At 38.8% G+C, this 15,169-nt stretch overlaps 1 protein-coding gene across 1 annotated transcript in view; it reads left to right on the top strand.

Annotated features, from left to right (window-relative positions):
* BZW2 (basic leucine zipper and W2 domains 2) overlaps positions 1–15,169 on the top strand; it is a 54,510-nt gene that overhangs the window by 16,568 nt on the left and 22,773 nt on the right. Inside the window, exons 2-5 of the mRNA XM_027723194.2 lie at positions 1,565–1,629; positions 7,907–8,083; positions 9,165–9,268; positions 12,559–12,624. Of these exons, the coding sequence (XP_027578995.1) occupies positions 1,572–1,629; positions 7,907–8,083; positions 9,165–9,268; positions 12,559–12,624 (405 nt within the window). The 5' untranslated portion in view covers positions 1,565–1,571. The remainder of the gene's footprint in view (positions 1–1,564; positions 1,630–7,906; positions 8,084–9,164; positions 9,269–12,558; positions 12,625–15,169) is intronic.

Here is a 15,169-nt window from a genome sequence, read left to right as displayed (position 1 = left end):
TGGTCTGTTAAAACTCCAACTTTAAACCTCAGCGATAAATGTGAACTTCTCAGTTTAACTGCTTGTTATATCTTTGTGTTTTTATGACTTGCAGGAAGCAAACCCAGTCTTGACTCTGAACTTTATTGGCTATTTCCAGTGCATGTGGGCAGTTTTTGACTGTGGATAAGTGATAAGCCTACACTAGAAAGCAGTAGTTTGCCAGGTTAACAATTTGAAATGCTACAGAAGTGGGCACCTAGGGAGGCTGCAACTAGAAAGGGAAATCTGGCAAATAGTAAGACGTTGTAGCATTGTTAACAGAGTTAAATGAACTTTCAGGGGTAGAAAGAGCATTACTAGGATAGTACCATGTGATTGATGGAGTCTTTCTAGCCGTGGAGCTTGAATTTCTTTTCATTCATAGTAGGAAGAAATATTGGAAATGTGTGTACTTTTAAACTAGACCTGCAGAGTCTACAATGAAGAAATAGAAATAATACAGATTTTTTAAGAACTGAAGTTATTAGAAGAACATGCTCAAAGTCTTGCATGGGAAGGCTTAATTCTGGATGAGCAAATCATACGTAACAGTGTCCTAATGACCTGCAGAGTGTGAAATAGGTGGCCTCTGAGTCTCAGGGCTGGCACTTGCTGTTGGCAGGACAGGAGGATGACCTGTGATAATTTCTGCATGCAGCAAAGCTTCCTTTTATTCTCTGCTGTTTGCATTCAGCTGTCAGTTTAGCTGCTCTTTGTGGAAGCTGTGCCTGTGTGATTAAACTGACTATATCCAAAGCTAAAAAATAGTTTTGTTTTCTTTAGATAAAATGGCATTAATATATCAGCACTTCCCAAATTTTTTGACATTGTCTGTCGAGACTCACCATTAAGGTCTGAAGTTGTACAAGCCCAATATTTTTTACTGTTACATGATGTGCCATGTAGGTCCTTAACTGTATATTTATGCACAAAGTTGATGGAGCAAGGGATTTGTTTATCTTTTATTATTTCTACAAAACCCACCTGCTTTTAAGGACTAAATGTTATTAAGAATTTGATTGGGATTTGATGATTAAAACATTGTAATTATGGTTAGACCACAAAGTCACATCTTTAGCAGGACAGTATGTAGCCCTGGGATCGATCTGCCTGCTGAACATTCCCGAGGGTGAGACCTGTGCCATGACGAGCCCCACCAGGATGGTTCTCAGACTTTTGCCCCAGTGGCTTCTGTGCCCACAGCATCCCTATGAGCTGGGTGGGCAGTGGTGCTGTACCCCTGCCACAGGAGTAAGGGCAGCGGCTCCATCACCTTCCTGTCCAGGTTTGAACCTTCAGGGTTTTTTACAGAGATGCCAAGAGCCAGGTTTTGGCAGAAGCACATCTTGTCAAAGTCATTCTTGGATTGTAGTGCTCTTCATCTTTAAGATAATGTGAATTACTTTTTGAATATGCATCAGGAACTCTCTTGCCCTTTCACATGTTGGGATTTTACTACAGCGAGTGTTTATTTTGCCTTTAGATTAAACTGTTGTCTGTAAATGCCAGAATAAAAATATTTTTCCTTTTTTTCTTTCTCCAGAAATTTTATGAATAAGAATCAGAAGCCGGTGCTAACAGGCCAGCGGTTCAAAACTAGGAAGAGGGGTAGGTTGCATTACATTTCTTACTTTATTTTCCTGTTTGTTAAAATGATTGCAAACAGGGCAGGTGGAATAGTTTAAAGTCCAATAACGTTAAAGTTTTTCTTCCCTTCTTTTCAGTCATGTCAAGATTGCAGATGTTATGTTTAACTAAGCTCTATGAATTTTATTATTTTCACTGTATATCTTAGGACTTTATTTAAAATTTGTGTTTCTTAGCTATGAAGTCTTGTGGAAGCCTCAGTTAAAAATGGAATTCTGAGTTTACAATATATCTACAGATAAGGATGAAAATTTATTAGATGTTTGTTTTACATTTTTCTTAAATTTTTTTTTCAAGTAAGAAAGCAAAATATGAGCTTTTATTTAAAGACTGTGTACAGAAAATTATCTGACTTTTTGGGGTTTGATTTTTGGTTTTTATTTCTTTGACTCAAATCAATGCTACGTCTATGAATGAACCTTTCATATCTAGAAAGGAATTCTCTCACCTTCCTTCTCCATGAGATGGTCAGATCATCTCATTGGCCCTACTTTCTGTAACAACAGAGGTGAGAAAGCTCCTTTTTCAGAAATACTTCTTTCTGCTGTGTTAGTGTAGTCTTTTTTTATTGTTAAAATAAAGCAATTACCATTGTGTACATCCCATTTTACCCACTGTGATATTGATTTTCTGTAAACATGACCAACACTCTTTCCTTATGTACAATAAGCATCAATTTTTAAAAAAAAGCTGTATGGTGCTAATTATACTGGTTATCCAGGTGTTCTGTACAGTGGGTGTCGTTCTAACATGTTTGATGATACTATACTCAGAGTTCATTTGTCATGTTTTAGGTGGCTGAGATTAATGCCCAACAGTTTGAGGCAGAAAGCAAAAATATGTGTAATAATTTATTTTCCCCCCACCAAAAAAATGTCTAGTTTATTAAAAGAAAGCTCAGATTTTTTACTGGTGTAACAGCAGATTATTACAGCAGACACAGGTGAAGATCCTGTCTGTCATGAAACAGACTTTTTCCATCTTGACTTCCCTGTTTCTAATCAAAAACTAACACCTGGTCTTAATCTCTTGTGACAGAAAATGTAAATAAGAGCATTTTTCTTAGTGTGGTTGAGAGAAACAAAAAGAGTTGGTAACCTTTCTTAGAAAATTGCAAATTCTTTCATGAGTGCGAAGAGCCGAATGAGTGAGTAGTACCGTGAGATCTGGGATGATCACGAAGCTTAGAAGAGAATTGCAAAATAATTTGATATCAGTCATGATAAAAAGCAGTGCCAGCTTTGTCGTCTTTACTTCCTTGCACCCAGCACTTCTTCAATTTGTTTGACTGATGAAGTGTCTTAAATGGAAAGTGTATTTTTTTATGGTGCATATACAACGTTTGTAAGTATAACTCATTAAAAAAGAAACCAGTATTGTTTGTAATTAAATGTCACGATGTTCCAGGAATTAGTGGGATTAACTTTCCATCAACATGGTGCAGAGCGTTATTCCATAGGAGCTGTACACTGTGTTAACTAGCAACCACACAGGCATAGCTGGAGGAGTGGAATTAACAATCCCTAAAAAATACATCTGTCAGATTCACCAGTGAAAGCAATGAGACATGCACACTTCTGGATTGATGCTGTGTATTTTTCAGTCTAGGTCAGTCAGTTGTGGTACATGTTATTTGATAAAATTGTCTCAGAAAATGTCCTCTTTCTCATGAAGACTTTCAGCCCATGTTTTGCACTGTGGCATAATTTGGTCTTTGACTCCTGTTTAATACAAGCAGTAATTAGAACAAATAAAGAGATCTGATTGTATTTCAGTGCCTATCTCTTGGATTGCTATTACAGTGATTGGGAGTGGCACTTGTTGACTACATGGAAGAAGTAAGAGACATGGTGTGGGGTCTGAAAGATTGGGGGGTGGGTTTTTGGTTAGTTTTTTTCAGAGAGGTTACTTAAACAGAATTGTGGATATTAAATAGCTTTAATATAGAAATTTTAATATGCAAACATTTCTTTTTGTGCTCAAAGCATAAAATCTCTTCTTCAAACACAGTGGGATCCTGGTTGCCTTAATATTTGAATATCCTGCTTAGAAAATTGTAGATACTTGTTTCTTTCTAGAAGCAGAGGGCTTGAAGAAGAGAAATGGTTTCCAAGTATGTTTATTCCCCTCTGTTTGCATATACTTTTTATATCACAGCAGTGTCACAGACTGTTATGTCTTGGACTTAGACTAGAAGATAGATTAGGCCTTTTTTGATGACTTTCAGTATATCTGGGGATCCCAAAATGTCGCCCAGGTGGGACAGAGTGCAGTAGCTGTGGTTTGACCATATTTCAGTTGTCAGAGACTGTTCTGTTGTGTGTAACAGGCAGGCAGGTAGCGGGGTCTGAAGTGCACAAATGCTGCAGGCAGTGTGCTGGTTGAGAGACGACTGCGTGTTTTTACCAATTGACTCGTGTCCCATGATACTCCTTTTTCCTTTCTGCAGCTCCCTGGAGCACTGCCCTATGGGGAGACAGTGAGGTGTGACACTGCAGTCAGGCAGCTAATAAAATTAATTGCCTGTATGAACTCTTATCACTGGTCAGCTAGATGCGACTAGTCTCTGATTGTGAACTTCTGAGCTTTTAGAGAGCAAAAGAGGAAGAATACAATGTTTTTTTTCTTTCAAGTTTAAAAGTGTCTAAAACTGTTTTTGAGAGGACTATGAAGGAGGAGCTTGTAAATCCCACTCTTTCCAGTTCTATTAGTTGACCAAATAAAAGGAATAAGCCTTGCCTCCAGCATATGTAGTGGCAGACATGAAAATTGCTTAAAAAAGATTTGAAGGAAGAATGATGTTGTTAAAGGAAGAACCTTGCAAGGGAGGGAGGCATCTTGCAGTTCCATATCGGGGTTTTAGCAATTTAGGCAAAGAAAGTAGTTTTGTTAGTTTTCAGTATAGTTTCTGTACTTGTTGAATAATGCTGTTTTGGTGACGATCAGCGGTAGTGGCATCTGGGCAGTACTTGTGTTTATGGAGCAGATACATGGGATGCAGACTGCATTGACTGCATGCATGCGTGCAAAGTAATGTCTTTGTGTGTTCTGAAATGGAAGAGCAAGAAACAGGAGTAGCAAAAATGCTAGTAGGTAGAAAGGAAAATTTATGTATCTGGACAATTGACAAATACATGAAAGACAAAAAGCATCACAAAGCATTAACAGGAAGAAACAGTGCACGTTGTTTGAAGTAAGCTGACAGGCAATACCTGATACCTAAGTTTATTCCTATGGTGTAGATAACATAGGATTGATATATGCTAAAAAAATGGCGGAAAATAAGCTAAGCAAAATGATGTGTAACACTTTCAGAAAGAAAATTATCTAGTAAGAAGTCAATATTAACACCTTTACATTAATATGAAGTAAGAAGAGGGTCCAAACAAGGCATCTGTTTTTTCCCACAGAAATACAGTTGTGGGCGTTCTGTTGAGTAGTTAAAATTCATTCTTAAGGAGAGGGGTATAAATGTACTTTGTGATTTTCTTAGAAGCAGAAGAAAGGATAGAAGGATCTGGGAACATGGTGAAAATTAAAAGCTGTGTATAGCACTGCGTCATTGGATATTGTGTGCATCACATCTGCAAGCTACACCTGCCTCTGCTAGCCTGTGATTGGAGCTGTGCTTGTTTAGTAATTGTGCTTCTGACAGCTCAACATACTGTCACCCCTTCTTGATGATGGCTTCTTATTCACCCTCTTGTACTACATCAGCATATTCCTCTTCAGTACATTAGCTTGGTAGGAAAATGTTTCAGTAAAATTATAAATAATTTTTCATGCAATGAGTTCTCCTCCTGTGTAAAATTTTTAGATTGTGATAGACAAGAAAATAGTAGGGTACTACAGATGAGAGGAGGACTTCTGGGGCAGGAGAAGAATATTTAAAAGAGTTAAGAAATATTAATCATGGTGTTTGTACTGAGCATTCTGTACCTATGATACCAAGCATATAACACTTTTCAGTTTAAATATGAACATCTTAAATTTTTAGACAAAATACATTTGAAAAGGTAAAACAGGATTATTTTTTTAACTCCTCTCTTAAGACTGAACTGTATTCTTGTTGGTTGATGTATCATTGAGCTTTTTTTTTTTTTACCTCGCAAGTAATACATACTTATTTGATAATGCAGAAGAGAATAATTATACTCAAATACTTGTTTAAGGGTGGAACTGTGTTTCTTCTGAGCAAATAAAACTGCCTGAAGTACACATACTGGAGTACTTACACTTCAGTAAAAGACTGATTTGCTTGTGGGTCGGTTGGTTGCTTTGTTTTGGGTTGGTTTTTGTACTTCAAGTTGGAAGAGAGCTGCAGTTGAGTATTTTGTAGTAGATCTGATTGTTCATATGGGATTCCAGTAGTATGCTTCTCTGTAGGCATTTCCCCAGAGCAAAGGCACATTCCTGCATTTCCCCCCTCAACCCTCTCCGGATTGTCTACCACGAGCATACCCTGCAGATATGAGAGGTGGTTGCTCTAATGGCAGACTCCAGATTTTAGCTGAAGTCAAGGTAACACAGCTGAGAGCCAGAATGTCTCCAAGATCTGGTGTGAAATAGAAGCCTGGGAAGAAGTCATTTGCACTCCAGAGAAGGGGCATATTAAGTAGTGTATTGGATTATGAGAGCGTGGTAGGGGAGAATCTAGGCTGGCACTGTGGTTGTGTGCATCACTTCAGGATAAGCTGGTTTCATGAGCATATATATGGGTGTCCATGGAGTTGAGTAATCCTCAGCTTTGATCTGAGGATGTCAGATTTTAGAGGATGGGGAAGCAGTCCACAGGGAGATGGGAAGTAGACTTAGTAAGTCACTAGAAGCAGGGGATTTCTGGAAGATAAAGGGATACTACAATTTTCCAGTGCTTCATGCTTGACAGGCAGCCTTTGAACTGCAGTTGGCTGTGTGCTGCCAGGCTCCTTGGAAGGACAGGTTGACTAGTCACCTGAGCTTCCCAGTGGCCTGAGACACTTGAGTGGAAGGGACTGCTTTGTGCCTTCCAGGTATGATTGTTATGGAGGAAGGAGATGCATTGAAAGTGGTGGAGAATGTGCAAGTGACGTACTGAAGACAGTAGAATGAGCACACCCCAAGTACGAGCAGGGGAAAAAGGAGAGAGAAAGTCTTTTGTGTATTAGAAATAAAAAAATTATTTAAAGTAGGAATTATGTGGAAAATAGCTATTGCCATAAGACTACTGTGGCAGGAGGGAAGAGATTGGGGAAGAAAGGCTATTAGAAAGCAAGGTCTCTTAACCAATCCTCATTTATCTTAGTAAGTAAAAATCTCTGGATTGATTCTCTGGATATAGTATTTGCAGGTTTTTCAAGAACTTGTATCAAGTTTGCAGTTCTGTTTTTGAAGTTCAGTTATTTTGACAGTAACAGGCATTTCATATGTGCCCTTATATAAAGCCAGGGCCTGTTTTCTTAAGAAGCTTCAAGTGGTAAGCTATTAACAACCTGCAGAAAAGGGAACAGGAGGTGTGAGTAAGTCTACATAGATTTATCTGGAAGTTGCAGTTATGTCTGTTGTGAGTAATGACATTGACATTGTCTGTACCTTAATAGAGTGCAACAAGGGACAGCTGTAGAAAATGCAATGTGAGCACTGTGTTTCTGTGTTCCTAGTGCTGCTTAGATCTGTGAATATGAAAGATAAATTCTTGGTTACACTGTGTTGCCTGGTCCTACATGTTTATGCAAAAACTAGTTTTATTAATACCTTGGTCTCTTTTCCTGAAGACTCGTCTTTTTGAAAACATTTTAGCTGTATGACCATAGTTATTTAAAGAAAAATAACAAGAAATGAAAAATGGAGTGTTCCTACAGTGACATTATGTACGCATAGCTGACATTCCCTTCAGTCTGCTCTCAGATTTAGCAATGCACAGTGATACACACGTGATAATACCTTCAAGAAGAGAAGTAAGAGTATGAAGTTTGAAAACAATTTCAGTAGTTGCTTTTCCTTTCCTTTATTTATTTATTGTGATATGTTTGTGTGTGTTTTGGTGTTGGGAGATGAGGAAGAGAACTAAGGAAGGGTAAACAGTGAAGAATTTCCAGAGGCAGTACAAGCCAAACAAAGAAACTTTTGTTGTGTTGATCAGAATAAGAAGAATATATTTAGGTGTTGTGATCATTTCAGTTGCTGGCTGATACAGAATTTTAACAGACAGTTTAAAAACTAGTTCTCTCCTTTTCTTTCTCTCCTATCTCTGTTTCAGATGAAAAGGAGAAATTTGAACCCACAGTCTTCAGGGATACAATTGTCCAAGGCCTCAATGAAGCTGGGAATGACCTGGAGGCTATAGCCAAGTTTCTGGATGCAGCAGGCTCACGGCTTGATTATCGCCGCTATGCTGACACACTCTTTGATATTTTGGTAGCTGGCAGCATGTTAGGTAACCTGCAGAATATCTGACAGAGAATTTTGATGATCAGCCTTGCTTGCTTCTTTCAAGATTCTGTCTTCCTCTACAGTGGAAATTATAACCTGTATTACAATTTCACTTATCTAGACACTGCTTGCACTGTTTGTTGTTTGTCATGCAGTAACACCTCGGCACTTGATGGATACTGCTCTGAGAAGCAGTATCTGAGCTAAACCAGCATGTAATTGCAACAATGAAAATGAGAGATACACTAACTAGGGGAAACAGAGGGACTTATTAGCATAGAAAGGCTAATACAGCACTCCAGCTGTTGCAAATCTTCCTTTGTAGATGTTGCAACAAAGGCTGGCTGAGAGGAGAAGTGAAGGATAATGAGGAGTGCTTTATGGATGTTCATGGGGCATTTCTCCCAGGTATCAGTGGCAGCTTTGGCAAAAACGTGCCTTTCACCTTCCTCTGTATTTTGAATAAGTTAGCTCCTTTTACTGGTCATGTTGGTTTGATTCCTGCTTCCTGGTCTTTGGTATGTAAGAAGAAAAGATGTTTTTGTAAGATTTGAGGTAATGCAAGAAACAAAAGCTAGTGGAAATACCTAGATAAAAAACTCTCAACAAAATAAGCTAGTGTTTTGAATGTTTACATGAGCCTGCTAAGCATTAAAGAATTAGTAGGATGTTCCAAGTCCTCAAATTACTAAGAGTGCTAATACTTTTCTCTTTGGAAAGGATTTTCATTGGTGTTTAAAGCAGTAGTTGAAATACGCACAAGGGTCGTCCTCCAACCCATGCTTATTTGATCACTCTCAGTGTTCTCAAAACCCACTGAGATGTGAGAGAACTGAATCACTCAGTCCTGTGAGGTCTGTGTGATCTGAGGTGCAGCATATTGGCCAGGTTTACCTTCTGTCAGATGCCACCATAGCTTAGCAAACCTTGGTCTCTCTCTATTCCTCCTTTTCCCCTTCCAGCTCTTACTCTGGCCTTTTGCCTTAGTGATACTAACGTAAGACTGACCAGACTTATTAAATGTTGCATATAGAACATCCTCTAAAGTAAGAAATTGTTCCTCACCTTTTTTCCCTTTCTTCTAGCTCCTGGAGGGACACGCATAGATGACAATGATAAGACCAAGATGACCAACCACTGTGTATTTTTTGCAGATGAAGATCATGATGCCATCCGAAATTATGCTCAGGTCAGTTAAGGCATAGTTGATTACTGTTTTCCATTTATGTATCAAAAGGGATTACAGTGGATCATCTGCAGACTGTCTAGGCTGCAGTAGGCTAGTTATAGGTCAGTTGAAAAATCCAGTTAATCAGTAATCTATCCTAACCTATACATTTTAGGTAAAAAAATAGGATATCTAAGGTAATCCTATCACAGTTGGCAATGCTTTCTTTTACAGAAAGCAGTTTTGCTTATCTCAGTCTGCTGTTGTTTGGGTCTATTTCTGGACACCACCCTTATTATTTTTATTGACCTTTTCTGTATGCAGACTGAAAGATTTATATGAACGTATTTTTAGAAACAAATGAACTGTATCAGAAATACAGCCTGATCGTTCCCCTATACTTGGCACTGGTGAGGCCGCACCTCAAATCCTGTGTTCAGTTTTGGGCCCCTCACTGCAAGAAAGACATTGAGGTGCCAGAGCATGTCCAGAGAAGGGCAGATGGAGCTGTTGAAGGGTTTGGAGCACAGGTCTTATGAGGAGTGGGTGAAGGAGCTGGGGCTGTTTAGCCTGAAGAAAATGAGGCTCAGAGGTGACCTTTATCGCTCTCTACAACTACCTGACAGGAGGTTGTAGCAAGACAGGGCCTGGTCTCTTCTGCCAAGTAATAAGGGGCAGGACAAGAGGAAATGGCCTCATGTTGTGCCAGGGGAGGTTAAAATTGGATATTAGGAAAAATTTCTTCACTGAAAGGGTTGTGAAGCATTGGAATAGGTTGCCCAGGGAAGTGGTGGAGTCACCATCCATGGAGGTATTTAAAAGATGGGTAGACATGGTGCCTAGGGACATGGTTTAGTGGGACTTGGCAGTGCTGGGTTAGCAGTTGGGCTTGATAATCTTAAACGTATTTTCCAACCTAAACAATTCTGTGAAGTATAAAAATGACAAAAAGTGAAAAGCTCATGCCTCCAACCTTTAGTTGTATGTTTAGTTAGGAATTGGGCGTATATTCCAAGAGCTTTCATTTCTCCTACATATGTGATATACGGTTTCGTCTTGCAGGAATAAGGCTTGCACAAATAGGCCTATGTGAAATTAACACAAAAAAGCAATGAAGCCTAAAACATTCATGACAAGAAGCTAACTCCTTAATGGAAGATAATGATTATATGAGAAAGTACAATAAGAATTTTATGGAAAATTCAAATGCACCGTTCAATTCTGGATATAAGAAAGGTGGCATAAAAATGCAATACCATTGCAACTCCCAGATGTCAGAAATCTTTCATTAATTAAGTAATATATTTATCTTCTAATAAAATATCTTCTAATAAAATAACTAGTTATTATTGGAATGCTAAAGACAGCAAGTAGAAGCATAAACACCACTGTCCCTGCAAAGGTGTCTAGAGCATCAAGCTGCTGGAAAGGTACTTGGTTGATTTAAGGGTGCTGGGATCAAAATGTGCATCAGTAACAAATGTTTGTTTAATAGCAGAAAGCTCCTTTAAAAACACATCTCTGACAATCTAAAGAAGTGAAATATACTTATTTTTTGAAAAAGGGTCAATATTTCTTGTGCATCAGCTTTATGATTTCTTAAAACAGGGTATTCTGCTTCAGGAAGATCCATGTTACTTGTAAAAGCATTGATTATGTCTTCTTGAATTTTAATATTTTAATGATTTTGTAACAAAAATTGGCAGTACCAATCCTCCAAGAAGAAATTTAACAAGTGGAAGCTTGCATACTGGAAAATGGAAAAGAAGGCTTTACTTCAGGATTTGAAGCAGTGGAATTTTAAGTGTATTCTCTGCATTTCAAACTTGACTTATTCAAAAATAAGTCAAGATTTTGTAATTAATACCTGAAGAGATGTGTGCCAGGTTTTTTTCCATGCATAATAGAAGATAGAGTTCTTGTGCTATTATCAAAAAGTGGAGTAAGTCTAAAACAGTGTTTAGAACTTCTTTATCTAGAAGATACCTATAAGGTAATTTCTTACTCTGACTCCCAAATAAACCAGTAGTGTGGTTTTTTTGTGGATTTAGTCATGGAAACCATTAGAAGAGTGAAAAGTCATCAAGTAAAAAGACTAATGCTCATATTTTAACAGATTATACGCATATCAAGCACACTTCTGTCATTTACAGGGACTTAAGAAAATATACAAACTTTTGTTTGGAAATATGAACAAGGAACTAGCTTACATTTTCATCTTACACCTTATTTTATTAGAATTTTTTGTGTCTCTGCTTCTCAGCATAGCCACACCTTGATTTTTCACTTGTTCTGAGCCATAATACTTCCATTTAGGATGTTAGAATGTATTTTATGTTCTGAAAAGTGAACTGAAACATTCTAAGCTTGATTCCCCCCCATCCATGACATTATGTGGCAATAATGTCATTTGTTCTCCACATAAACCCTATTACTTGTGACAGTGAGTCATATGTTCTGTGCCTTTGCACAGTAGTGTGAGCAATTATTTGTTTATTTAATTTCTTATCTCTTCCTTCTTCACCTTGAATGCAGTTTGCACCTGTGCTGCTGCTGGTTTCATAATCTGTGGTCACACGATGGGAAACAAATGGTGAAAACTGCAGAACAAGTGTTTCCAATAACATAATTGTTGTAAAAGCTTTGTTGAATGTTCTTCCTCTTTCCTTGGCAGGAGCGTGTTTTGTTGTAAACATTTATGCTAGTTGATTTGCAAAGATGTTGCATCTGCTGAAGATGCTCAGCATCCTGACTGCCTCACTCCATCAGCCTCAGCTGACAACTTCCCCAGAGCTGCACTACCAGGGGAAGGGTGCAGAGTTAACCTTCTCCTCCTCTCCCTTGCTTTTGATCTATGGATAGGATGAAAAGTAGAATAGGAATAAAATTCTGAGAAATGTGAAAAGAAGACTTTCAAACTGCAGTAAATTCCTTGACTCAAGTATCGCTCTGTGAAGCAAGAATCTCAAAACTTGTATTTTTCCATTTGTGGACAAACTGATAGAGAAGAATGTTTCATGGTCTCCATGAGGCAAACAATGCAATAGATAACTGCAGAAATACCATTCTGCAAGCTGCTTATTTCCTGGAAACATGTCTAAAGAAAACTGTGCAGTGGAATATAAGAATGTGAGAAGCCAGCAGTGCTTTCTACATTTCCTTTCCTGCTGTGGAGATAGTAAAAAGAAAAAAAGTCACTGATTAGTCGAAGATGGGCTTTATGGATTCAGTAGTGGCAGTCTTGTTTCCTTTGGCTTTTTTTGTAAAGAAAGATGGCTGCAATTTTTAAGTCAATCTGTGTTTCTCTTTAGGTCTTCAATAAACTTATCAGGAGATACAAATATCTGGAGAAAGCATTTGAAGATGAAATCAAAAAGGTAATGATGATGGCAGTCTTTCCTGGAATGTTAATATTTTTTACCGTATTTCTTATATAATTGTTCATGTACTAATGTGGCACTGTTAGGTGTTTTATTTAGCTCTACTGGAAAAGAGGATGGAATCTACAGGAGGGCAGCTTTACTCTGCAAATTTAGCTCTGTGGGAATACTGCAGGCAGCACATGATGTAGAGTATTTCTGAATTAATGATTCTTTTAGTTGCTCTGACCAAAATCACCTTCCTATTCCAGTTTTTTTGTGCACAACTTTGGGGTATAGTTGTTAAAGAGAGGTGGTGTTACTGTCCTGCTAGTAGAAAAGCTCTCTTTGTTTTTTTACAAAGAATAGATGCAAATCTGCTGTGCAGACTGTCACTTGATGTATGAGTTTTAAACCACTTCTGCTTTGTGGAATGCATCCTAACCACCAGTTTTTTGTATTTGAGACCAGAGATATGTGCAAGAGAAAGTCCTCACCACTGGCAGCGTGCTCAGGATTTGCCTGTTAGACTGTAGTGGATATTTGTGGATATTGGTTTGTTTTGTGATACTGAATTCTAAAGAGACAGAAGTGTTTGAAAAACAAAATACAGATTTCTTTTGTCTATTTTGAGTTCCTAGTAACAGATGTAAATATCTTTTTCTAATGGCCTGAAGGAGTAATAAACACTGTACTGTACTGTAACTTAACTAGCATGCTGATAATGGCAAAACCTGTCCTGGGACTAAAATACCATGTTTGTTAAATGTAAAGGTATGGGTTTCATACTATTTAGACATTAGAAAGATTTCTGCAAGGGTCAAATAAGGGCATGCCTGGAGCATGATACCTCACCACCACCTCTTGTGGCTGAATGAATTTGGCTCTGATTTATGCATTCTTTCTCATATAGGAAATTATTTTTACACTTATGGCCAGCATGCCTATCAACTGATGCTGATTGCTCAGTACATCATTCTAAAGACCTAAATTTACCTCTATCCCCACACAAATCTAATGTTCCTGCTGTTAATTACTATAATCACTGACATGAGAAGCGCTGACTCACAGCATTCAAGTTTCAGAGCGTGTTCAGCATATTAAGCAAATGCCATGTCAATTCAAGCCGCCTCCTCTCTCTTCTGTAACTTGCTTTTGGTTTTGAAACCTCTAAGTTTAAAAATTCACTTTGTACACTTAGTGACAAGATGAGACTGTGGTTAATGCATAATAATTTAACTCTTCAGTTGAGGAACAAGTGCCTCTGATGTGAAGTTTAGCCATATGCCAGCTTAAAAGAAAGCAGTATGACTGGAGCCATGCCACTCATTTAAAGCCATTAGAAACATTCTAGCCATGGCAGCACAGGATCAGAGTGGGCTTGTTCACCTTGCAGACTGCCTTTTATGTACATGCTTTTTTTGTAGTTTTCAGTGTCCGATTACATCTTGTATGACAAATCACAGGATGAGGTTTGCATAGTGGTCCTCGGCTGAGGGGAAATTTTTCCATCAGCCCTTCCATCACCGTCCATAGCACTGGTGCCAATCTTGGTGTGGCTCCTGGGGGTTGCCGGGTGCACTCTCTTCCTTAGTTAATGCAGTTTATTAGAGAACTAGAACCTAAGAAGGGGCCTCTGGTGGTCTAGTGGTTAGAGTGCCTGACTCTCACCTCTGCGACCCGGGTTCGATTCCCGGCCCCCTGGGCAGGTGGAGCTCGTCAGCCTTGGTAGGCAATCCACCTAAGAGAAGGTCACTCTAAACAAACCTACATCCTGGGGACCTCACTGCCACTGTCCAAGCTTTGCTCGGCCCCGGCAGATGAACCTCAGGACTAAAGGGTGGGCTCAGTTCAGCGCACGCTGTGTCTCACCTAAAAATCCACTGCGCAGGCTGGAAGGGTTAATGACCTTTCCCAAAATCTTCGCTCGCGAAGACTGGCCATTACTTACTTACTTACTAGAACCTAAGAAGGTGATAGTAAAGGTGTTTGGGCCTGTGTATTGCACCTGCACTGCTACTGCCCTTAAAACCCTTGAGACTATTTTTAGGTGCCTTTTGCTTACCTTCTCTCTCCCCCTGCTTGTGGGAACCCACCAAGTGACTGTATTCTCATTTATGAGTCTGCTGGGGTTTTAACTAGTTAATCCTTTAATCCCTGTGTGCTGTAATTTGTGCAGGAGTAACTGCCCATAGAGGGCCAGAAGATAGGTACATTCGTATTTTTAGAAGGTGTTTCTGCAAGATCAAGTAGTTCAAAGACTGCTGCAGTTAGTGGTGGTTAGAAATGCAAGAGAGTGACTCCTTGATGTTTTTTTTCATGGGTCACTGTCCCAGCAATGAAAGTGATTTTTCTGGCATACTCATTAGGCAGATAGAGCACTTGGGGGAAAAGTAGCTCTTCTTGCAGAAAAAGGCATGCTAAAAAACCAAGGCAATACCAGCAGTTTCACTCTAAAGAAGCAGATGGTGTCAGTGGGACTTCTCTTTCAAGAGAGATTATCTTAAATGGCAGTATTTGCACAAGTATTTGTCTTCTAAGTCATAACTTTGCCATTAGGACA

The sequence above is a fragment of the Pipra filicauda genome, unplaced genomic scaffold (assembly GCF_003945595.2).
Source record: "Pipra filicauda isolate LSUMZ 115617 unplaced genomic scaffold, ASM394559v2 scaffold66_size7647185_pilon, whole genome shotgun sequence".
Classification (NCBI taxonomy): Eukaryota; Metazoa; Chordata; class Aves; order Passeriformes; family Pipridae; genus Pipra; species Pipra filicauda.
Note: the sequence above shows the minus strand (reverse complement) of the source record. Positions and strands in the feature narration are given on the sequence as shown.